The sequence below is a fragment of the Anabrus simplex genome, chromosome 5 (genome assembly GCF_040414725.1).
Source record: "Anabrus simplex isolate iqAnaSimp1 chromosome 5, ASM4041472v1, whole genome shotgun sequence".
Classification (NCBI taxonomy): Eukaryota; Metazoa; Arthropoda; class Insecta; order Orthoptera; family Tettigoniidae; genus Anabrus; species Anabrus simplex.
This window is the reverse complement of record NC_090269.1, coordinates 61,594,172-61,621,699: the sequence shown is the minus strand read 5'-3', so window position 1 is coordinate 61,621,699 and position 27,528 is coordinate 61,594,172. Positions and strand designations below refer to the sequence as shown.

The window sequence follows — 27,528 nt, the reverse complement described above, 5'->3', positions numbered from 1 at the left end:
TTTGCAGATTTTGGGACCGTATGTCCACGTTATTAGTCTTATTGAGAGAGAAAGAAAATGTATTCCTAATATACAACCAAAGTTAGAAGCATAGAGGTCCTATAATCCAGTTAGCCAAGCCCTTCCTAATCTGATATTTGAGTAAACATTAACATAAACGGGAAGACCCCGCGTCGACCGGTCTAATCCTTGGAAATGTGGTGTCCCAGTAAAAACTGAACCCTGAATTTTGAATTACTGAATGCTATTTCTTTTTTTGTCTATATTAGACGAAGAAATCAAAACTTGAATCACACTACTGTGATGCCACGTTACTGAGATAGCAGCTTACAAACCTCGGTTTTACACTGAATCCTGTTTTGTTTTCCTGGAATTTATCATCCCGAACTCTGAACTCTCATAGTTCACAGGTCTGAGGCCAAAATAATTGTGAAAAGAAGGGAGTTGGAAAGCAGCACACTTACACGCTTCAAATTGTAATTTAGTGTTGGACTGTGCTGTGAAATGTTGGTGTCATGTCACCTGTTAAAAGTCTACAAAGAGACCTTGTGTCTAAATGGATTGAGGAAAAGCATTTCTAAGTTAATTTTTGGAAAGAGATAACTTCAGATATACTTCGTCCTAAATGTCTTCATTTAAGTATGAACTTGTCATTTCTTGTGACATAGAAAGATCATTTTCTGTGTCCAGGAATGTTCTGCCAGATAAACGAATGAATTTAAATGAAGAAAATGTATAGAAATTAGTTTTTCACAATGTTTCAAAAGAAAGTGAAAATATAGCAATGTTGAACGGAATTTTGATAGTACATATTTTCCAGTTTATTGTGCATGTCCCGTCATTTGATAGTGCATGAATGAATGCATATTTTGAGATTTGATAGTGCAAGGAAATCCGGGCTCTACTGATCACGCAACATGCAATGACAAAAATACTCTTGTAACTGCTGACGTGAAGTCCACTTGAGAATTAAGACTCAGGTGTGAAGTGTGTTGACACAGATAAGAAGGTAACATAAACTACAGCTTCTTGCAAGATTTTTAATTAAATAAGTCCAGATGTTTTATGTTTATTGGGAGTCTATGAGACCTCAAGTCACTGGTTAAAGGATATAATAACGGTAAAAAAAAGCAATGAAAAATCAATATTTATTATTTAGTACAAATGTAACTATTAATGGTAAATACTCCATAATTTCAGATTGGCTGTTCACTAACTGTTGGTGGGACTCATGATTCAAAGCCTGACAAAAGAGATCTTAACATTATAGCTATACTGAAAGATCAATTTGAGCCTGATGAAAATCCGTTTGATTCGAGTTCTATTTTATTTGACGATTCATTTCCCGTATTGGAAGATACATCTACAGTAGAACCATCATGCTCCAAGGAGATTGTAACCTCTAAATAGCTGGGACAGATAACACTATACAAGTGGGATCAGTGAATAAAGCCAGTGGAAGTAAACGTACTGACCAAAATATTGTCGACTCCAGCACACCCAAGCACATTTAAACTACAATGAATGACTGTAAATATACTATAAGCAGTTCATTATCACTTACTAATGTTTACGAAACTAATATAAGACCTTGTACGAAACGGTATGGAGTGGGGCCTCTTACCGGTATTTGTTGGAATCAGCTCTAACATAGAGGTAACTACAGCACTAGCATCTACAGATAACTATCATTCCAGAAACCGGCCAAAGGACAGGTAGAACACCAACCAGTGCTCTCAGAGTCAATAGTTGTACACTTGCTTTTCATATAATACACCAGCTGTAGTACCCGTCATTGATGGGACAATTCTTTAGCAAGTGCATGATTTTATTTTTGCCTAACCCTCATACTGTTCCCCAGATTTTGAGGCACATTAGTGGTCATACCTCTCCCTATCTGCAGCTTGTAATGTAATCACATTTTTATCCTCTGTGGCCCTTTGCACTTTCATATTTGTTTGCATTATTGATGCTCTTGAAATGATCTTTTTCCCCCCATATAAAAGAAAGCCAAGAATCAGGTTCATATAAAAAAATACTCACAGATGTACAAAGACTTGAAAACGTCACCAGAATGATTCCTATAGCAACTCTCTTTACAGTCTATAGAGTTAGTTATCAGCTCTTGGACTTAAACATTCACATGACTGCCACTGATGTTTCTCTTATTTTTAGTTGTATTGGAAAGAAGTATAGAACAAAAACTATCCATGAGCTATTTTCATGTAAAACCAACCGTGAGAGAGACATCGAGTTGTATGCTTCAGGCCTCTTCTGAAGCATGTCCTCCTGGTGAAATTTCTAGGACAACGTACAGCTAAGATCCTGCTCAACCTTATTCTAAACTGAAACATTTGTTTCATTAAAAACCACTCATCCATTTTCTCCTGATGCTGCAACAGACACAGAAAAATGTTAAACTGAACTCGACATAGGGCATTACAACGATGTCAGTATTCTTGTCAGAATACAATATTAACAAACTGGAATGTTGCTTTCTTAAAGCAATTCTATCATATGAAGTGCTTGATCAAATGAGAAACGGCAGAGTTTCTCACTTTTCACGAACCGTACTACGCTGGCGTTCTAACAGAGGCAAGTTCCACAACTGGAATAACTCCATCACAGACAGCGGTGAACATTGGTCATTGGTCTGCCATTTTTCCATAAAGCATGCACACTCCTCATTCCTATCAGTGCCTGAGAGTGGGGATTGAAAAGCTGGAATAATATGATGAACCAGTGTGTCACATACCAATAGTTACCAGAATATGTACGAACCAGAGGAGTGGCATGCCACAAAGAAAGTTATCTTAACTCCGCAGCTTGATCCCGCCAATATTCAGACAGGCTGTTCTACTGGGCATGCAGCAGTAATGCCATTCAGAGGACAGCGGAACAGACAATGCACATCACAACAATCAATAGTCAATGTAATGTTTTATGGGCTTTTGATATTTGCAGGCTTTCATATTTTAATCTTCTTCCAACTCTGTGAAATTAGGGTGTCCAATGTAAAGTTAGTCCTTCTTTCTCCTTTTACAACGTTCCTTCACAATATTTTTCTCATTTTGATAGTCATCTTTACAATTTCCCTTGCCGATATGGGCTGATGACATCGCGGTTTTCCAAAATCTACTACCACCACTGAACAATATATTCATGTTAGCGATATTCAGTGTTGACGTGTATTAAGCAACGAGTCTAAATTCATTAATATCTCTGTTATCACAGCTGGTACCATAAAACTCTGTAAGACATAAATGATCGGGAATTGTATTATCTACGACTTCTGTTTATCGATAGGACCATTAATAAGACGGATATTTGAAATTTAAATTTAGGCCTTCCCCTAAATTACCTTTTCATGCAGTGTGAAAAACTTATTTATAGCCTAGTTTGTAGTGCCTTATTCCCCAACTTTATATACCAATTTTCATTAAATTACGTTCAGCCATTTTCTCAAGATGTACGTACATTCATACACATATACATATATATTCTCTGGAAACCTGCATACTAACAGCAAAGATTCTAGTAGGATTCAAGCCAGTGAAATGAAATTTCTTAGAACTCCCTCCAAAAGATACGACTTGATCATGTGAAAAATTATGAGATCTGATCTAACCTAGATCTAAATGAATCGATGGAGGAAAGACTTAAGTAATCTAGATTTAAATGGTTTGGGCATGTTAAATGAATAAATAGCACAAGGTTACCATGTGCTTATTTGGAAAAGAGAATAACAGATAGAAGACCAGCTGGAAGACCAAGAAGAAGATGGGTGGACCAACTGAGGGAAGATGTGGAGAGAAGAGGATGGAATTGGGAATCTGTCATAGACAACAAAATCTTTTTGAATAGGCAACTTAGGAAGACGCTCGTTTTCAAACACCCTACCCGGCTCGCTGGAAGGGCAAACCGATGATGATGAAGATGCATATAGACATGACGGAAAATTAAAAATTGCTTATCCTTCTTAGTGTGGACATGACCGATACAGAAATACCATTCTTTTTAATACTGAGCAACGTACAGACAAAACTCTTATTTTGTATACACTCACCGGCAGAAAAAGTATTTGAGATAGTCCATTTGAAACCTTGTATAAATTAAATGTTATGAGTTATGAAATTACAACAATATGGCAATGTATCATTTAATTAACCCACTTAAGAAGTTTCAGCACAATAATTAATAAACAATACTGATCATGACAATCGCAACACCAATATTGCCGTTTCCTGCCTATGACAAAAATAACAGCAAACAGCTATTTTAAGGTTTACTGCTGTGAATTCTCATGCTGAAAATTTTTATGGACATTATGGCTTGTCTACAACAGTTAATCTCACTTCTAAGCCAGGTCAAAATGACTCTTCCACTTGGAAACGCAGCAAGGGCCGTAGCATTAATGGTGAATGGGCACAGTTTACACTATGTAGCAGATGTTATAGGCACGTCTTGTTCTAACGTGTTCAGAACTGTTAAAAGGTACAGAGAGGACAATATCTCCACCAGGAGACCCAGTTCTGGCCATAACAGAACCATTACTGAGTGCAATGATCCCTTTCTCGTAATGCAAGTTCTTCGTTATCAACACCCAACAGCTGTGGAGGTCAGAAATTGTTTGCAGCACATACGGGTCACAAACATCAGCGAAAGGACAGTAAGGAGGAGGTTGTATGAAGTGGATTTAAAGTCCAAGAGGCCCACCACAGGACCTCTGCTTACACGTGAGCACCATGCCTCTCAGATGCAATTCACCAACGCCCATCAAAACTGGACTGTGGAACAGTGGAGTTCGGTGCTGTTTATGGATGGATCCAGATTCTGTTTGAGGGCACTGGATGGAAGGGAGAGAGTATGGAGAAGGTCCAGGGAATGTTATTTACCCAGTACTTTCTCAGCAATGACACCATTCAATGGAGGCTCTGTGATGGTCTGGGTTGGGATTACCACTGATGCATACACAGAACTTGTATTCATTTAAATCTAAGAATTTCAATTTTGTCCGTATTGAACTGAGAATGGAAGATAGGAAACTTAAAAGGGTCCACCTTTTCAATACAATAAATGTTATAGTTTATTTACAACATATATTTACACTTGGAACTAGTTTCGACGCTGTTTGGCGTCATCTTCAGCCAAAATGTGGGAAATAGGCTAGCATGTAGACATTTATATTACACAAGGCGTTACATTAAACAGTACACATCTTACGAGGAGATAAAAACAGGGACGAATATAGAAACAAATGAATCGTTGAGAAAGCAAAAGTTATACATATTAAAAATAACCTTAACCACACATCTTGCAGTGCGAAAATATTCGCCTTGAATGATTCCTGAATACAAAACGCACACGCACACACTTCTGAAGAGCCAGCAGGCAGGAAAAAGTAAGGTGAAACCTTAAGAGTTCTTCTGAGAAGAGTTCATCATTTTTCTATGTTCCGACTGACTAATGAAGTCTCCCTTGAGTTCCTGATAAACATACACAACAGGAAATTCTCCTTCACTTTCAAATAGCTATAAAGACCAACAGTAAATTGCATTTTAAATATTGTGCAGAGACGTGAAAGCATGATCTTGAACATGATATAACTTCTTCATTTAACCCATTTTTTTACACAAGGTGTTACATTAAACAATACACATCTTACGAGGAGATAAAAACAGGGACGAATATAGAAACAAATGAATCGTTGAGAAAGCAAAAGTTATACATATTAAAAATAACCTTAACCACACATCTTGCAGTGCGAAAATATTTGCCTTGAACGATTCCTGAATACAAAACGCACACGCACACACTTCTGAAGAGCCAGCAGGCAGGAAAAAGTAAGGTGAAACCTTAAGAGTTCTTCTGAGAAGAGTTCATCATTTTTCTATGTTCCGACTAACTAATGAAGTATCCCTTGAGTTCCTGATAAACATACACAACAGGAAATTCTCCTTCACTTTCAAATAGCTATAAAGACCAACGGTAAATTGCATTTTAAATATTGTGCAGAGACGTGAAAGCATGATCTTGAACATGATATAACTTCTTCATTTAACCCATTTTTTTACACAAGGTGTTACATTAAACAATACACATCTTACGAGGAGATAAAAACAGGGATGAATATAGAAACAAATGAATCGTTGAGAAAGCAAAAGTTATACATATTAAAAATAACCTTAACCACACCTCTTGCAGTGCGAAAATATTTGCCTTGAATGATTCCTGAATACAAAACGCATGCGCACACACTTCTGAAGAGCCAGCAGGCAGGAAAAAGTAAGGTGAAACCTTAAGAGTTCTTCTGAGAAGAGTTCATCATTTTTTCTATGTTCCGACTAACTAATGAAGTCTGCCTTGAGTTCCTGATAAACATACACAACAGGAAATTCTCCTTCACTCTCAACAATAGCTATAAAGACCGACGGTAAATTATATTTTAATAACTGTGCAGAGACGTGAAAGCATGATCTTGAACATGATATAACTTCTTCATTTAACCGCCTTTGAAAGTCTCACTCTATATTACATAGCTTCATTAACACCACCATTCTGTAGATGCACAAAATAATCTTGTAATCTTCACAGGTCCGGTATTCAGCTCGACAAGAATATAAAATTTTTCAAAAACATGAATATCCCGAAAAACAGATCTCTCTTTCACATTATGCATAATACTTTGTCACGCCACACACTTTCACCACATCACCCTCCATATTTCCCCTCCTTCCACTCCTCCTCCCCTACCGCTCCTTCCCTCTCCCCTCCTAATCCAACAATGGCCGCTCCCCAGACCTAAACTATCCAACACGCTCTGTTCCTCTTCATCTCGTGCCATAGCTTTACCGCCTTATGTCCCGCAATAAACATCATAGAAACCTGCCCCCACCCTATACGTAACGCTGCAACAATACACCACAAATACTGGCACAGTCTACCTCCAAACTCTCAGAAAACGTATTCCTTAATACCAATTTTTATATTCTTGTCGAGCTGAATACCGGACCTGTGAAGATTACAAGATTATTTTGTGCATCTACAGAATGGTGGTGTTAATGAAGCTATGTAATATAGAGTGAGACTTTCAAAGGCGGTTAAATGAAGAAGTTATATCATGTTCAAGATCATGCTTTCACGTCTCTGCACAGTATTTAAAATACAATTTACCGTTGGTCTTTATAGCTATTTGAAAGTGAAGGAGAATTTCCTGTTGTGTATGTTTATCAGGAACTCAAGGGAGACTTCATTAGTTAGTCGGAACATAGAAAAATGGTGAACTCTTCTCAGAAGAACTCTTAAGGTTTCACCTTACTTTTTCCTGCCTGCTGGCTCTTCAGAAGTGTGTGCGCATGCGTTTTGTATTCAGGAATCATTCAAGGCAAATATTTTCGCACTGCAAGATGTGTGGTTAAGGTTATTTTTAATATGTATAACTTTTGCTTTCTCAACGATTCATTTGTTTCTATATTCATCCCTGTTTTTATCTCCTCGTAAGATGTGTATTGTTTAATGTAACACCTTGTGTAAAAAAATGGGTTAAATGAAGAAGTTATATCATGTTCAAGATCATGCTTTCACGTCTCTGCACAATATTTAAAATGCAATTTACCGTTGGTCTTTATAGCTATTTGAAAGTGAAGGAGAATTTCCTGTTGTGTATGTTTATCAGGAACTCAAGGGAGACTTCATTAGTTAGTCGGAACATAGAAAAATGATGAACTCTTCTCAGAAGAACTCTTAAGGTTTCACCTTACTTTTTCCTGCCTGCTGGCTCTTCAGAAGTGTGTGCGTGTGCGTTTTGTATTCAGGAATCATTCAAGGCGAATATTTTCGCACTGCAAGATGTGTGGTTAAGGTTATTTTTAATATGTATAACTTTTGCTTTCTCAACGATTCATTTGTTTCTATATTCGTCCCTGTTTTTATCTCCTCGTAAGATGTGTATTGTTTAATGTAACGCCTTGTGTAATATAAATGTCTACATGCTAGCCTATTTCCCACATTTTGGCTGAAGATGACGCCAAACAGCGTCGAAACTAGTTCCAAGTGTAAAGAACTTGTATTCGTCGAGAATGGAAGTCTGACAGCCCACCAATACATTGAGGAGATTTCAGTGGATTACGTGGTGCCTTTTGTACCTGTCATCGGCGAGAACTTAATGCATAAGTTGCCACTTGTGTACGCGAGTAGCTAGATGAATTACATATTACAAATTTTTTCATTTTGGTTCCATACTGACATCACTAAACATGTACAAATGTAAAAGATCTACAATTCAATACACCATATATTCAGATAAAATTATTACCTTACAGCAAATACTAGTGCATGTTTTGCACAATTATTGGACATCTTCAGCTAATGCCATTAGTACTAAACCATTAACACTAAAATATTAAAAGAACAATGAAATAAAATCTAATGGGAATTAAGGTACAGCCCAAGCATTTGCCTGGTATGAAAATGGGAAACCACGGGAAACCATTTTCAAGGCTGCCGACAGTGGGATTCGAACCCACTATCTCCCGGATGCAAGCCCACAGCTGCGCACCCCTAAGTGCATGGTCAACTCGCCCGGTACAGGCTTGTTTACTTTGATTCAAGGTGTTCTTCAATTAACCTCATACGGCTGTGTATACTGTTCAAAATCCTTGGCCAAGGATTCAAATCCTTCACTACACTACAGAACTGGCAAGACTATTCACAAGTTCCTTTGCAAATCATTTTAATATAGAATAAAGAAAATTGAAATTTCATATGAAGAATGAAACTTCAGTACAGATCACAAAAATATTCAGAGATAGTTTAATCTTACTTACAATGTCAAATTTGTATATCCAATGCTTCTGTCAGTGAATGCACGAGCCAACAGACGGATGTGTTTGAATTCTACTCCAATTGACTTTTCAAACTGCGTCAGTTTCTAAGAAAAGAAAGAAATATTTGAATATATACTATAAGGAATGATACAAATTATGTAAGTAACAAGAAGACAGTGCAAAGTACCTGCAAGATGGGAAAAGAAGAAATCCACTTGCGATCTCCCAGTGGCTCCTGAACCTGGAGTGGGTGGGGAGAAAGATTCTCCCATACATCCAGTAATTGAGGTTCATAACTGAACAGAGTATTTCCAAACACTTTGTCTGCTACCTGGAAGTAAAAAACCTTAATTTCTGAGATATGAACAAAAACAGTAATGCTAGTGCAATCTTGTTTATAAAATAAAAAATAAAACTATTTTATTAACAACTTCATAATGATAATAAGTGAACTGCTATTGATGTAACTGATATGATAACAAGTAAACCAAGAGTACAAGAACACTCAAGTCAAAGAATGATAGGTTTGTGAAGTTCAAAGAACACTAACAAAATGGGATCATACACATTCACAGAGTTTATATATTGTATATTGTTTCACTTATGGCCAAATACTATTCCCCCCACCAGTGACCACATTACAAAACTTCTTTGCGAATTGCACTGTGTGCCCAGAATGTGTAGTTCTTTGAGCTAACTGTTGATCTTCTGGAGGTGTGATTGTTGGAGTTAGTGGATTAGGTAAGCCAGTATCCATGTTCTTGAGCAGGAAGGCTGGCTTGAATCTATCAATGGAGACAATTATGTGACCACGGGCTGTAATGATCGTAGGAGACTAAAATTTCATAGATATGCTAACTAAGCAATGCACTTGCAAATTATGCCACAAAAATTATTAGCTCCAAGTTTTGCCACCAGGTGAAAATATGATGCTGTAAGCGGTGGTAGGGGTTGCATAAAAAATGCAGGAAAGATCAAACACATGATAATGGTGGTTCTGGGAGATTTATTAACATTTATGTTTACAAACACTGTTCAATATGACCTCTGAACTCAGCAACATACTGCATCTGAAACACGGCACTGTCGACAGTTGCCCGCAACATATCGGGTGAAATCAGAGTGACATGTCGTCGTATGCTAGCCTTTAGATCAGGTAGAGACCGGACATATCACTGATAGACACGATCTATCAAATATCCTCACAACCAGGAGTCACATGGATTTAGGTCAGGGGACCTCAAAGGCCACGAATCTGGAAAATGCCTAGAGATAATGCGGTCATTACTGAAGGTTTCTCGAAGTAATTCTTTCACCTGGTGAGCGATATGTGGTGCTGCTCCTTCCTGAATGAAAATAACGGTGTGGTCGCAGTTGCGTTCCTGCAAAACTGATATCACGTGTTGCACAAGGAGGTCCTTATAACGTGAAGAAGTCACTATTCATCTAACAGGCCCACGAGGGTCATCTACTCAAAGAAAAACGGACTGAGAATGAAGGAGCTTGTAAAACCACACCAAACACTCACATAAGCTGAATGGAATGGTTGTTCCTGCACAGCGTTTGGAGGAGTTGAACCCCATATGCGACAGTTCTGTGCATTCACTGCACCTTCCAGAGTAAAATGCGCCTCGGCAATCCACAGAATATTCCCCAGCCACATGTTGTCCATTTCCATGTGCGCCAGAAACCGAAGGGCAAAGTCACGGCATTGTGCAACATCTTGGAGTTTCAATTTGTGAACAGTATGAAGTTTGTAGGGATACCAGTGTAAAATAAGCCGCAAAATCTTGTGAACTATTGACTGGGGTAGTGACAATTCACATGACACAGCTCGAGCACTGGTTACAGGATTGGGAGGATGTGCTACATGGTCTGCTACACTAACAGCAACTTCATCAACAACATCCATGGCGATGAGCCAATGCCCTCTCCCTGGTGCAACACCTAATTCACCTGTTTTCTTGAATCTCTTAATCCTTTTCTTCAGCCCACTACTTGTCATGGGACCTCTTCTCTGCTGTTTCTGTCGGTGATATTCTCACAATGCAGCAATGCCATTGCTGCCATTCTGATAAAACAAGTTAGTGCACGGTCTCTCTTCCCAATAGGCATTACGTTTCACATGGAAAGTTCAACTTTCTTATGTTACAATGAAGATTCACTTGACAAAATTAATCAACATGTGTCACCAAGCAACAGTCAAGGAACTGACACAACGCAATTCTACCGGAAGAACATTTTGACGTCAGAGTTACGGAATATTGCATGTTCTAACAGCTTACAGTGACATATTTTTGCCCGGTGGCTAAACGTGGAACTAATAATTTTTGTGGCATAATTTGTGAGCACATCACTCAGTTAACATATCTACGAAATGTCCGACTCCTACGATCATTACAGCCTGTGCTGTACCGCGCTGAATACCATAACTTTAATTGTGCACACCCATATATTAAATTACGTTCATGTCTCTTTCGTTTTTTTAAAGTGAACTTATTGTCTTTTTAGTTATGCCTGAACTTCATTCTTTTAGCATTCTCAGAACAAGCATTGAAATTTAATTTGTGGTGAGGCTAGTGTGATTTGCTTCATGAACTTTTTTGCCTTGTACTAGAAATTTAACTATAAATTCATCAGAAAAAATGTTAATCGCACACATTACTTATCAGAGAGATTTGTGTCTTTTCTGGGAATAATCTTTTCCCATTTTGAAAATTCTAAATCATTTTTAGGTGGTTTGAGGAAGCGTTTACTTTTAGAAGTTTTGTAGCCCAGACATACAGCCTAGAATTATTAAGGGTTATGAACTTCATATTGTTGGTCCGTATTGAACTAAGATAACATATATATAATGCACAGTATAGTTTTCCACTTATTCAATACTAAGTTGTATTTACAATATTTACATTACATGGGACTAGTTTCAACCCTACTCAGGGTCATCATCAGCCATATTAAAACTTACACAAAGTATATGGCAAAATCCTAAAACATGTTTTCCAGCAGTAAGAGTCTTATGAAAAACATAATTTTACAATATGAAGTGTGGTTGAAATGTTGCAAATGAAAATGAAATATTACGTGTGATGTAGGTGAGTAATAATTAATACAAGTACATTATACATGCTAAGTATTCTGGAAGTACAAATTAGGTCCTCTGTGTTGTTAAAATTTATAGACTCATGGAATTCAGTAGGTCCTGGTGGCGGGCCATTTAACAAGGGTACTCAAAACAACACAATAATAATGTTATACTGAGTATCTTTCAAAAGTTTCCCTTCACCTTGGATCAAATAATAAAATGTTACAGTGAAGAAATCTACTGGGAGTAAACTGAAAATAAACTGGAATAGATCTTCCCTTATAAAGGCAATAGCTCACCTCAATTCCTCCATCTAAGAACAAAGCACCCATGAGAGCCTCAAAGCAGTTGGCCATGGCGTGTCTCAATTCCAAGTCATGGCAGAGGTCCGAGCCATGGGCATACAACATGTACTTCTCCAGATTCAAAGTCTGCAACAAATTTCAACACCAAAAGAATTTAGCACTTACCTTGTGAGAAATATCAGAAATACTTCTGTTAACATTTAAAAAACAAACAAGCTACCACAAAGTTACACAAAAGTAAAGTGATAAGATTATGTTGTAATATCTCTTAAAAAAATAAAGAAAAATGAACTGGGCCAATGATTTTTAAAACAATAATCATCATGATGCTGAACAAGTACTTAAAAATTAATTTTCTATGATGGTCACTACACATACCAACAGGTATTATCTACATGACAACACGCAAGTGCTCTCACGTGTCCTCCTTACCTGACTGGAGCAAAAGACGGAACACAAGATTGGCTGCCCAACAACAAATTTATCCTGCACAGATCCTATGTCGGGCAATGCCCGACACAATATTCTTCTCTGTACAACTCCTTTGTTGGGTTACACACGCTTGAATCACTGATACACTAAGCTACTGCCATTTGTTGATGAAACTTTGAAGCCTTGTATTGCTATAATCTCTTTGAACTCAGGCTTTGTGGAGGATTCTCTGAAGACCATGCAAATTTGTAAACAGACATTGCTTAGCAACATGGCGTTGTTCCAGGAACATGGGAAGTAATTAGTGAGACTTTCAGACGAAGCCGAAGTGTGAACAACCATTTAGACCATTTAGGGGCGTAACCTTCTGAATGTGTACATTGACATACTGGTTAGTTTTGTGCACAATGTCCTGGTGATACATAACGGTTGTGGACCGAGTGCTATGGCAACAAGAATGAACACAAAGTAAACTGACACATATTTAAAAAATATATATGTATATTTATATATGTATTTATATATGTATGTATATTCACAGAGGCTTGAAGACTGAACAATCAAAGGCATAACAGTCTATAATAACGATGTATGTATGATATAAGTAATACCAGTAATATATAGTATTTACTGCAGATGTATGGCTGGAAGAGCTTTAAACTATCTCACCAATACTGGAGAATGGAAGACGTCCCTGGCAATTCATTGTTCTCAACTCCTAACACTCCTTATAGGGAAAGAAAAATGATCTCAAATATTCTTTGTGCGTTTTACATGTATTATTTTTATGATTACTTGACCCTTTGTTTGCAAACTTACCCTTTGAGAACAGACATCTTTTATATCTTTCATTACCGGGCGAGCTGGCTGTATGGTTAGGGGTGCGCGGCTGTGAGCTTGCACCTTGCATCTATGGTGAATTCAGTTTTAATTTATTTTGGGCAGAAATCAACAGAATCTCAACATGTCCCTCAGTTGTTAAGTGGTCCGGTTACCTGCATACAAAAACTTTACCAATAATAATAATAATAATAATAATAATAAAACTAAAACCACTCTTTTTAATTTTTCTGTATTTATCATTGTTTGAATCACCACCTGAATAGGTAGGCAAACATTTTTCAAAACAGTGATTAGAAACGCAGAACTGTAATATGTTTGTAAGAAAAAAAATAACAGGATGTGGTAGTTACAGCAAAGAAAGGGAACATGTTGAAATGAGAAACTGATAAACAAACGTATTGCTACGGTTAAGATAATAATTTAAAAAACAACAAAAAATGTGTGAAGGGCTGCGAATACCAGGCAAGTTTCCGACAAACGATCATGCGCCAAACAGATCTGGAACCTCAAGATGATACTCAAGCACCGCTAGTCAAATCATACAGGGGTCATTTTTGCAGACTTCAAATTGCATATGACTCGACTGACCGCACCACCTCTTTAATGTCCTATGTGAGTAAGGTGTATACAATAACACAACTACATTAATCAAACAAACTTGAACAGAAAAAATATTTGAAGTGAAATTCAAAGGTGAAATCTCCAAAACTTTTAAGATTAGAACATGAGTAAGATGAGGTGATAAGTGACGATGATGATGCTTGTTGTTTAAAATGGTCTAACATCGAAGGTCATCGGCCCCTAGAGGTGATAAGTTGTCCTAACTTCTGTTGAACCTCGTACTCGATAAGATCATTAAAACATGGGAGAAAGAAATACCTGGAATAAATAGGGGAACAAAAGGTAAGCAGATCAACTTAAAATGTCTTTACTTCCTTGACGATCTAGTAATAATTACTCGGAAGTCAAACAGGCATCGAGAAGCTTCATGTGACTGTCATCGAAAACGGCCTCCAAATCTCTTATGAGAAAATACAATACACAAACTCCGAAAAGTCAAACCTGGGATCACACGTGACTAAATATGGCACCATCATTCAAGTTAATAATTTCAAATACTTGGGTGAAATTATTGGGAACACTCACAATGATCCCGTAGCTAACAAAACCTGCACAGAAAAATTATGTACAGCCTACACAATCACGTGGAATATCTATAGGGTGGGTGGGAAGTAAGTCCCTGTTGTAATATGCACATAACTTGTTCATATATTAATATTTTTTTTAATGAGCTTTAATACGTGGTTTCTACACAGTGGGAGAATGTCTTGTGCAATGGGCCATCACATCACATTGCAGCTGAGAGCTCAGGTGGCTGCCCACTGTAAAGTCTGGCGTTCTGTTGAGAGGTGCAGAGGCGGTGGCGGACAGTGCATGGGCTTCGCGCAACCTTGGATCTTAAGACTATCAAGAATTACCATGGCAAACTGATGAACACAGGTTCTGTAGTGGATACTCATAGAAGTGGTCGTCCCTCAATATCGAAGTCACAGGAAAATGTGTAGAAAGTGTGGGATATGTTCATCAAAAGTTCCCCAAAATTAACGCAACAAGCTGTTCAGGAAAGTGGTACTTCCCACCAGACAATTTGGAATGTTCTGAAAACAGAATTGGATTTTCGTCTGTGGATGCTACATTCCTATTAAGAGCTATTATAATCTATCAGTTTCATGTCCGTATTGATACTTGTATTTACAATTACAAAGAATGGGTACCGTCCACCTAAACATTACTAAATCTAATGAAGAAAGTCACATGATATGAGTGATAATATTAGAATATACAATGATATTATGTGTCCTCTGTTTTAAAAAACAACCGTCGATATTTTATGACATGCATATGTTACTTAAAATTCTGGTGTACTGTTCGTGAGTAACAGATAATTTGTTAAAATACAATTTTTACATTTAAATGTTTATAGCATTCTTGAAGTACACTTTGGAATTTAATTCATGTTGGTAAATCATAGTATACGTTCATGGATATGTTTGTACCAAGCATTCTAGAATATTCTAAGATATGGATGTGATAACAACTAGAAACACATAGTACATTAAAATACAATGTTCTATAACATAAAATGTTCACAGTATTCTTGCGGTTCACTTTGGAGTTATATTAATGTTGGAAAAGCATTGTGTACGTCCACAGGTATGTTTGTACCAAGCATTCTAGAATGTTCAATGATGTGAATTGTTTATCTTGTGCGTTCATACAGTTGAAAATGTTGGATGATTTACATCGAAATATTGTGGTGTGTCATTAGTTTCCTTGGTACTAATCTCGTTATAAGATATTGAATAGGTGCAGATGCTCCCTCCTTGTAGTTGTGTTGTTGGACATGCTAGTAATATAGTACTGTTGACTGGTCGATGTGTACAGTTAGGGAGCACGTCATGCACGACTGTACACATGTACATGTACACTGTGGATTCTTCACATTTTCTCTAAGGTACTGAAGGTTTTGGTTGTTTTTTCTCTTTTTTCTTTTGTTCTCTTTCACAGATTTGTTAATGTGATCATATATTTTAAGAGCTTGATCAACACAGCATAAATTTTCCAACCAACTTATTGCAGTGAACTTGCAAGGAAATGCGGTTCTTGTTGTTATGTCTATATATTTAGCATGTCGAGCAGGGCTATCTTAAAAGATTGTACAGAGATCTGAAAAAAATGAAAAAGGTCCCACTCAATTTTGGAGATCCCAGTTTTCATGGCTCAATTCACTGTATGCAAACTGCATATGTCCATATCAAGAAGAGATATGCTCTTGGGGTTTAGCACTTGCAAATTATTTTCAAGTTTTTTAATAAAACTGAGGTTAACATTAACATTCGGACCATTCATTGAGACTTGCAAAATATTGCCTAGAGGTATGGACAGTCCATGTATAAACCCATCTAATAAGTGATCCGCAGTTGCCCTGCCTAAAAATACACTATTCCAATACCTTTTTGCAACTTTTGAAGATTTACATCGCTGAACCGTACACACAAGTCCATTTGTCCTTCTTTGGACAAATTTGTCTAAAGATTCATCAAAACAAACAACATAGTCAGAGCACTGTTTTGAGTCATTATACAAACTTTCTTTAAAATATTGGGCTAATCCATTATTTATAACATAGGAAGCCTTAGTCTTGCTCACAGTAAAGTTTTGAGCAATGTTACTGTCTGGGAACACTGTTTTGAATGCTGCGGAGGTTTCATGACAAGAGTTGAGAAACATCTTTCCAGTGACAACCTGGAGAGCCCATATGGCTTCAGCCGATATAACATCATCTTTATTCACATCACAAGCCTTTAAACTCCTTTGACATGTTCCTGGCACTGCTAATTCATTTGTAGCTGTGGATGTAGTGCTAACTCTTGGCTGTGTATCTTCATGTGGAGATGGAGTAGAGGTATTCTTTGCAAAGAAAGACATTGTTGGCTGGGAAGACTTAGCTTTCATGTATTTTATAAGAGTAGTCCTTAAGCATGAGAAGTGACTGCTTGTTTCCCCATATTACTAAGTTTGAATGATTTACAACACACTTTACAATATGCTGAAGTTGCATCATTTACCAATATGTCCAACCAACCACTCAGTTTGGGAAACACTTTACTGTCTAGCCAAAGTTTATTAAATGTACACTGCTTGTAAGCCATTGTCATGAGTTTCAAGAAAGCATCCTAGAACTGAAATAAAAATGAATAACATAAAAATGGTTGAAAGAAATGACACTAGGGCAGAACAAAAGTTGTAGAATTGTTATGCACTTCTTGTGAGAAAAAACTGAAAAAGAAATGCAGCAATAGCCTGGGTTACAACAGACTAGAGCCTAAAAATATCCCCTCAAATCCATCCATTGGGGGATTTCCCTGACTTTCCAGATTTGTTTTTTTCCCTGACTTTACCTGACCAAAATTTTTTCCTGACTTTCCAGAATGTGGACACTATGTTCATATCTAAAGTCTACTCATCCAGAAGCAGGTTTTGATATGCACATCATTGAAAAATCACTGAACACACTGGGGGTTTATAGGAAGACTAGCAGAGGTGGTTTTTTTTTTCAATTTTCTCTTCCACTATTGATTATATCTTGACCAAACTTCATATTTAGAGTCTACTCATCCAGGTGCGTGTTTTCATATACGTATTGTTTAAAAATCGCTTAATAGACCGATTAACACTTAGAGCTTGTATGTCAGAAATGCTCAGACATTGCTATTTTCTGTTGAGCTCGTATGTCAGAATACTTCTGACATAATGTTTACTCCAAGAATAATGTGTTATAACAGAAGAATTTAAGTACTTTGCAATTTTTGGGCAATACCTAGACTTTAGAGAATCCATGGCCTTCTGAATATTATTCTCAGAGTTCAGGGAGGCATTCTGTGGAACGTATATCAAGTGGTGTGTTTTCAATGGGAAGGCACAAAATGGCCTTGCAAAACTCACGTAGTCTGAGCAGTTCTGATATTAGTGCAATTATGATTTTAACTCTAGTGAAGATGATTGTATTTCTGAACTTGATTTGGGAAGTGGGTATTGTGGTGCTTCAAAAGTATCCAGTGAATCTGAAGTTGTAGAAGGCTCCATTTTATCAGAAGGAGACGGCAACTCTGACTGTGTAACCTACAAGTCTACACACAACGAGTTTATGAAGTTCCCGCATAATTTGACTCCAAGTTTCCAACCACCAATTGGTAAGCCTCTTTCAACACCAATAGATTTTTTCATGCTATTTTCCACAGATGATATATTGAAGGAGATATTGGATAAGACAAACAGGTATGCTAAACAAAATATCCAGCAGAACACACCACTATAGAAGAGGAGTTTATGGACCACTTGGAAGGATGTAAGCATGGATGAGCTCAAAGCATTTCTGGGTGTAATTATGAATACGGGAATGAACTCAAAATCCAGAATGCAGGACTATTTTCCAAGGATTGGCCTGAAAAATATCCATTTTTCAAGGATGTATTTAGCAGAGAACGATTTTTTCAAGTGTTTTGGATGTTCCATGTTACCCCCCCCCCACTTAAGGATACCATATTAAAATGCTACAATCCTCAAAAGCCAAATAAGTGGGGGCCTTACATATATGTTGCTGCAGAACCTGCTACAGGTTATCTGTGTACATTCATCCTATACTATGGTTCTACAACTACAAACTCTTTGATTCTTCCTGGCAAACCCTTTACAACAAGAACTGTGATGCAGCTTTGCCAACAACTCACTAAGGATTTCGCTGAGCTCGTGGATTTCATTATCTTTACTGACAGATTCTACACAAGTATGGATTTAGCAGAGCAACTATACAATAATGGTTTCCATTTAACAGGGACAGTGCTGATGAAGAGAAAATGTCTACCTACTGAACTGAAAAGAAAGAAACTAAAAAATTTGAATATGCATGAAGTCGTTGCTTACAGAAAGGAAAACAAGGTAATGGTACTGGCATGGCGTGACAAGAGAACAGTAACAGTACTTATTACATGGCACAACAATGAGCAACAGCCATTCACACCAAAGGGACACAAGAGTGTTGAGCTCATCCTCAAGCCCACTGTCATCTGTGATTACAAAGAACACATGGGAGGCATGGATACTTCAGATCACTATACATCTTCCTACAATTTTGGGAGAAGTTCTGTGAAGTGGTGGCACAATTGTTAATAGCTTTCTGCTGTTCAATATGCAGAGACAGAAAGAACAGAAGAAGCTCTTGAGAAAGAGAACATTTAGAAAACAGCTGGCAGTAGAGTTAATTGGAGATGTTCACAACACCAATTCTAGAAAGAGAGGACATCCCGGCTCCAGTAAAGATGAAGAGCGACTTAACGGAAAGCCACATTTTATCCATCCACATCCTAAAAAGAATACAAAGGACTCTGGTGTGTGCAGTAACAGGCAGACAAAGGAGGATGAAGAGAAACCCTTTTCTTCTATAACACCTCAAGAAAATCAGGCCTTCATCCAGGTGATTGTTTGGAAAAGTATCATACTAAAAAAGTGTACAAGTGAATAGACATATGCATATTGGTAATTCTGCATATTCAGTGTTTATATAATCATGTAATGTCTTTTATTCCAGCCTGAGTTTTGTAAATAAATTGTTTTAGCACTAAGAAAAGATAGCAGTAGTATAACCATACATTTCCAGAAAAATAAATACAAGTAGAGGTAGGTGACCAGCTACACAAATTCAAGTGATAAGGGTTAAATCTCCAACAAACTTCATATTTAGAGTCTACTCATTCAGGAGCAGGTTTCAATATGCATATCATTTAAAAATCACTAAATAGAATGGGGGTTTACAGGAAGACAAGAAGATTTTTTTTCAAATTTCTCTTACACTATTGGTTATATCTCAGCCAAACTTTATATGTAGAGTCTGATGATGATGATTACGATGCTTATTGTTCAAGGGGCCTAACATCTAGGTCATCGGTCCCTAATGGTATAAAATGAGATAATATGTAATGACAATTTAGAAGTCCAAAATCTCCCACTGACCAGAATTCAAAACATGAGGACGAAGAATAAATGGATGGATATAAATTTAAAACAATCAGTGGATCCGACCCGCAGATGTCTCATGGGCCTTATGATGAGAAGACAAATCCATCTCTCCTGTATCCGACCAAGAAATAAAATAAATAAGTAAATAAAGACATAAGTTTCTATAAATCCCTTCCATACATAATTCTCTGGCTGAGTGGGCTTCGACCCGAATGGAAAGAAAAAAAGCCCCACCTTCCCAAAAACTAACGTTAAACAATAGTATTACTGACCAAGGGATTGCTTCTAAAGCACAATATGGAATCGATGATGCTTGTAGTCTACAGGGGTCCAAAATTCAAGTCATCAGCCCCTGATAATGGTAATTATCTCTAGGAAAGTAGAACCATGGTATTTGACATGTTGCAGTACTAATCAAAAGTAGCATAGACTCGTGGTATTCCACACTTTATGGTACTATTTAAAGTTAAAAACATTAGTGATCCGTATTGAACTCATAGTGACAATGCCAAAAAAGAGAAAGATGTTCCACCTATTCAATACAATGATAAACTGTTGCACAAATTAATGTTGCAACATGTTTAATATGATTTGGGACCGGTTTACATATCCATGTCATCATCAGCCGATACAAAAATGGCAAGAAGTCAACACACAAAAGACATTAAAGGACAATTGTAACACTTATGACACTTTTCTTGAAGAATTAATAATTGAAGTTCATGTAACACTTTTCAGTGAAGATAATTTTTGTAGATATCTTAGGTTCTTGAGCACTCTTGCTGTAGATCTTGAGGTTAAAAAAGGATGCACAAATTCACAATTGTTGTTAGGCAAGGAATAAACTTGTTGCTACATACATACATACATACATACATACATACATACATACATACATACATTATCATTATAGACTGTTATACCTTTCAACGTTCAGTCTGCAAGCCTTTGTGAATTTACTAAACGTCGCAACAATCCTCGATTTGCAACTAGTGTTGTGGCCTCATTTAGTTCTATACCTCTTATCTTTAAATCGTTAGAAACCGAGTCTAACCATAGTCATCTTGGTCTACCTATACTTCTCTTACCCTCCATAGCAGAGTCCATTATTCTCCTAGGTAACCTATCCTCCTCCATTCGCCTCACATGACCCCACCACCGAAGCCGGTTTATGCGTACAGCTTCATCCATCGAGTTCATTCCTAAATTCGCCTTTATCCCCTCCTTCCGAGTACCATCCTGCCATTGTTCCCACCTGTTTGTACCAGCAATCATTCTTGCTACTTTCATGTCTGTTACTTCTAACTTATGAATAAGATATCCTGAGTCCACCCAGCTTTCACTCCCGTAAAGCAAAGTTGGTCTGAAAACAGACCGATGTAAAGATAGTTTCGTCTGGGAGCTGACTTCCTTCTTACAGAATACTGTTGATCGCAACTGCAAGCTCACTGCATTAGCTTTACGACATCTTGATTCAATCTGACTTACTATATTACCATCCTGGGAGAACACACAACCTAAATACTTGAAATTATCGACCTGTTCTAGCTTTGTATCACCAATCTGACATTCAATTCTGTTGAATTTCTTACCTACTGACATCAATTTAGTCTTCGAGAGGCTAATTTTCATACCATACTCATTGCACCTATTTTCAAGTTCCAAGATATTACACTGCAGGCTTTCGGCACAATCTGCCATTAAGACCAAGTCGTCAGCATAGGCAATTATCTTTCTACCTAAGTGAATCCCTCCCTGCCATTTTATACCTTTCAGCAGATGATCCATGTAAACTACGAACAGCAAAGGTGAACGATTACAGCCTTGTCTAACCCCTGTAAGTACCCTGAACCAAGAACTCATTCTACGATCAATTCTCACTGAAGCCCAATTGTCAACATAAATACTTTTGATTGATTTTAATAATCTACCTTTAATTCCATAGTCCCCCAGTATGGCGAACATCTTTTCCCTCGGTACCATCATATGCTTTCTCTTGATCTACGAAACATAAACACAACTGCCTATTCCTTTCGTAGCATTTTACAATTACCTGGCGCATACTGAAAATCTCATCCTGACAGCCTCTCTGTGGTCTGAAACCACACTGGGTTTCATCCAATTTCCTCACAACGACTGAGCGCACCCTCCCTTCCAAGATGCTAGTGAATACTTTGCTGGTATACTAATCAATGAGATACCTCGATAGTTGTTGCAATCCTTCCTGTCCCCTTGCTTATAGATAGGTGCAATTACTGCTTTTGTTCAATCTGAAGGTACCTTACCAACATTCCATGCTAATTTTACAACTCTATGAAGCCATTTCATCCCTGCCTTCCCACTATACTTCACCATTTCAGATCTAATTTCATCTATTCCTGGTGTTTTATGACAATGGAGTTTATTTACCATCCTTTCCACTTCCTCAAGCATAATTTCACCAACATCATTTTCCTCCTCCCCATGAGCTTGGCTGTTCGCAACATCACCAGGATGATTTCCTTTTACATTGAGAAGATGTTCAAAATATTCCCTCCACCTCTCCAGTGATTCCCTGGGATCTATTATGAGCTCACCTGAATTACTCAAAACACTGTTCATTTCCTTTTTCCTTCCCTTCCTAAGATTCTTTATTACTGTCCAGAAAGGTTTCCCTGCTGTTTGACCTAGCCTTTCCAGGCTGTTACCAAAATCTTCCCATGACTTCTTTTTGGATTCAACAACTATTTGTTTCGCTCTGTTTCTTTCATCTATGTACAAATCCCTGTCTGCCTCGGCCCTTGTTTGGAGTACAATGTAATTATTAAATTAAAGTAGTAATGGTCCACCTTTCAATACTATAATATGTAATATTCTAAATTACATTAATTAGGGACTAGTTTTGGCCTGGGCTGGCCATCTTCAGCCTTAATGTAAAACACCTAATAACTAAACAAATGTACATGCACACAATTGACATAAAAACAAATGAAAACAAATATATACAAAGTGACATTAAAAACTGGGATGGAATATGAATAAATTTGAAAATGAAGTAGGTTCTAACATCTTGAGTATGTTCATCATTGAGAATAATTTCAAGTATTAAGTATTAATTTATATACACAGAACTGTTAGTTCTAATACTGCTGATCATTTCAATAGGAACTGGTAAATGTTGATCCTGTAGTTTGTCATCAAATCTATATGTGTGGTGTTAGCTATATGTAATCCATTGGACACTGCTGTAAATAACCACTAGCTGACAGGGAACTGTTAGATGTTGTTTCATCTTCAATCAAAATAATAAATGAGATGCTCTCATGGTGCTTGTTAAATCTTGCTGAAATGTTGTTGGACATTGTCAGGACAGCACATGAAGATGTGGTTAACACAGATACATTGTGTCTGGTATAAAATTTTTGCGATTCATTGCGGTGCCCATGAAGTTAACCTGATAAATTAGATAATTCATTAATTTAATTTTATCTAATTTATCAGGTTAACTTCATGGGCACCGCAATGAATCGCAAAAATTTTATACCAGACACAATGTATCTGTGTTAACCACATCTTCATGTGCTGTCCTGACAATGTCCAACAACATTTCAGCAAGATTTAACAAGCACCATGAGAGCATCTCATTTATTATTTTGATTGAAGATGAAACAACATCTAACAGTTCCCTGTCAGCTAGTGGTTATTTACAGCAGTGTCCAATGGATTACATATAGCTAACACCACACATATAGATTTGATGACAAACTACAGGATCAACATTTACCAGTTCCTATTGAAATGATCAGCAGTATTAGAACTAACAGTTCTGTGTATATAAATTAATACTTAATACTTGAAATTATTCTCAATGATGAACATACTCAAGATGTTAGAACCTACTTCATTTTCAAATTTATTCATATTCCATCCCAGTTTTTAATGTCACTTTGTATATATTTGTTTTCATTTGTTTTTATGTCAATTGTGTGCATGTACATTTGTTTAGTTATTAGGTGTTTTACATTAAGGCTGAAGATGGCCAGCCCAGGCCAAAACTAGTCCCTAATTAATGTAATTTAGAATATTACATATTATAGTATTGAAAGGTGGACCATTACTACATTAATTTAATAATTACATTGTACTTGCAATTCAATACGGATCAGAACCATGACGTTTATAACCTATGACCTTGTTTGGAGCCATTTCTGATAAGCCTTCTTTTTACGTTTACAAGCTGCTCTCACTTCATCATTCCACCAAGATGTTCGCCTTTTCCCATCTTTACATACAGTTGTTCCTAGGCATTCCCTAGCTGTTTCTACTACAGCATCCCTGTATGACACCCATTCACATTCTATATCCTGAACCTGCTTACTGTCTACTGTTTGAAACTTCTCACTAATCATATCCATGTATTTCTGTCTAATTTCCTCGTCCTGGAGATTTTCTACCCTTATTCGTTTGCAGACAGATTAAACTTTCTCTATTCTAGGCCTAGAGATACTTAGTTCACTATGGATCAGATAGTGGTCTGTATCATCGAAAAATCCATGGAAAACTCGTACATTCCTAACAGATTTCCTGAATTCGAAGTCTGTTAAGATATAGTCCATTATGGATCTGTTAGCCCTAGCCTCTCATGTGTAGCGGTGAATAGCCTTATGCTTGAAGAATGTATTCGTAACAGCTAAACCCATACTAGCACAGAAGTCCAGCAAACGCTTCCCATTCCCATTAGCTTCCATATCTTCCCCACATTTACCAATCACCCTTTTGTATCCTTCAGTTCTATTCCCAACTCTTGCATTGAAATCGCCCATTAGCACTATTGTATCCTTGCTGTTGACCCTGACCACGATGTCACTCAATGCTTCATAAAACTTGTCAACTTCATCCTCATCAGCACCCTCACGTGGTGAATACATGGACACAATTCTAGTCCTAATTCCTCCAACTGACAAATCTACCCACATCATTTGCTCATTTACGTGCCTAACAGAAACTATGTTGCGTGCAATGGTATTCCTGATAAAGAGCCCTACCCCAGACTCTGCCCTTCCCTTTCTAACACCCGTCAAGTACACTATATAATCTCCTATCTCCTCCTCGTTATCTCCCCTTACCCGAATATCACTTACTCCTAGCACATCCAAATGCATCCTCTTTGTTGACTCAGCCAGTTCTCCTTTCTTTCTTCCATAAGCCCCATTAATATTGATAGCTCCCCATCGATTTCCATTTCGTTCGCCAAGTTGTTTCCACGGAGTCCCTCGCCTGTCAAATGGGAGTGGGACTCCGTTACTCCCATAGGTCCGAGGCTTGCTTAAAATGTTCTGAGCTCGGTAAATTCATGAAGCAGGATGCTACCCTACTTGCACATAGTCCAAGTGAGGTTCTCTCCTCTAACGGGTTATGGACCACCAGTGAATTGTATAGTCCTAGCCGCCTGAGCACAAGGAGGGCCATGACTCAGAATATGTCAGAGATGCCTGCTCCCATTCCATAGCAACTGGTATCCCGACTCTCAGGACCACTTACTAGGCCACTCAGCCATTGCCCATGGTTCACGAACTAGGACATGACTACAGTAACCCACAAACATGAACCATTACTTGTTGCTAGGTAACAAATAATATAATTTTGTTTTTGGTACTTCTAAAGGTCGGTAGTGGTATACGTATATAAAAACTCCCAGAATATATTGTAGAATATGGACCTATCAGTACAGATATGGATTTTATGAGATTTTCTTTGGGTTGGAGAGGCATTCGATATGAGATTTATATCATGATAATTCCGAAATAGTCATGTATTCCAAAATAGATGATTGTGGAGATATTTAGATACCCTCAAATGATATTAAAGTGTTCTTAAACTACGTGTACGTGTATTAGATCGTATATTAGATACTTTTGTGTCCAGTATCATTTTCTTTTGAGAGTTATCCGAACCTGTCGTTACTTCTTTACTTGTTCATGATAGTTCGGAATGTTCTTCGAGATTGTTTTCCAACCTTCGATGACTTTCTTACCGAGATAAAACGTCTAAGTTAGAAGAGGCTGACGCTCTTCCTTAAATCAGCTGACATGGAATTATGTTAGTCGAGCATTTGATTCGCATGTTGATATGACTGTGTAAATATTGTAGGTTAATGTGCATATTTATTGTCATTTCATATGTGTAATTTAAGAGATAGTCAATGTCATTTCACATTTCAGCATTGCAGATCGTTCAATGTTTTCGTTACGAGAGCTGTAATTTTTCATTAATTTATGATAGATCATTTGAATGAATATTTCACAACTTAAATTTAAATTTACAATTTAAATGGACTAGAAGTGATGATAGTCATGAACAGATATTAATTTATTTTGCGTCGATTCAGTTCTAGAATGAATTATCACACAGATTATGTTAATTAATTTAGCAATTAGTCAATTAATGAAAATGAAAATCCACACCCTGTTTATAGTCATTTGACCGGGTCAGGAATGGAATGAATGAAGTCCCCATCCAGTGGCGAGGATAGGAATTGTGCCAGCTGCCAAAGCCTGTTGCACTCCTCTGGACAATGATTAATGACAGACAGATGAAATGACCTCTCTAAAGAACCAGAAAAGCAAGGAAATGCCACTTGGTCCTTGTTTCAGTGACGGTGAAATCCTGACATTCACCTCCCTGCGGTAGAGAGGGGGCAACGACTGCATATAAACATAATATTTTATATGCAGGCGGCTAACGAATGAAGGGACCAATTATCTCCCGGTATAAGGAGATCCCCTATACCAAGTGCCAACAGTCTGTTTGAGAGTGGATGAGCGGGTATGGGTAAGGGCACTCTATTGTCCTGGGGATAAGAAATTGTTCCCAAAGGCGGACGAACCAGTTTGGTCAACGGCATTAGGATGCAGAAGGCAACGGAAAACCACTGCATTAAAGATCCTGAGAGATATTCCAATAAATCCACATGGCGTGGCTGCAACGTCAAGATCGGAGCTGGCCGTGTGGATAGTCTACCTCCGTTTGGAGATGACGTCTTAAGAAGAAGAAGATGAAATGAAATGAAATTGGAGTGTGTTGCTGGAATGAAAGATCACAGGGGAAAACTGGAGTACCCGAAGAAAAACCTGTCCCGCCTACACTTTATCCAGCACAAATTTCACATGGAGTGACTGGGATTTGAACCACAGAACCCAGCGGTGAGTGGCCAGCACGCTGCCGCTGCTGCCGCCTGAGCCAAGGAAGCTTTAGTCAATTAATATTTCAGCAAACTGAATTTCGATAGGGTATGATTTTCTTACCGATTTTCTTGGTATTTTCCAGATTTGGTTGAGGAAATCCAGATCTTTCCCACAGTTAAATTACATCAAATTGTTAACTTAAATCGCAAAAATATTGCATTGATTGGTTTGTTAGAATCCCTCTCCTTCATGACCTCTTGCCTTGTCCCACCCCTCTACCCTTGCCCCACCTCTCCCTC

At 37.6% G+C, this 27,528-nt stretch overlaps 1 protein-coding gene across 1 annotated transcript in view; it reads right to left on the bottom strand.

Annotated features, from left to right (window-relative positions):
* The window catches only part of drosha (ribonuclease 3 drosha), a 295,969-nt gene that overhangs the window by 50,005 nt on the left and 218,436 nt on the right, over window positions 1-27,528 (bottom strand). The window contains exons 15-17 of the mRNA XM_067146934.2: window positions 12,210-12,341; window positions 9,013-9,156; window positions 8,826-8,929 (exon numbers count right to left, since the gene is read on the bottom strand). Coding sequence (XP_067003035.1) covers window positions 8,826-8,929; window positions 9,013-9,156; window positions 12,210-12,341 — 380 coding nt within the window. The remainder of the gene's footprint in view (window positions 1-8,825; window positions 8,930-9,012; window positions 9,157-12,209; window positions 12,342-27,528) is intronic.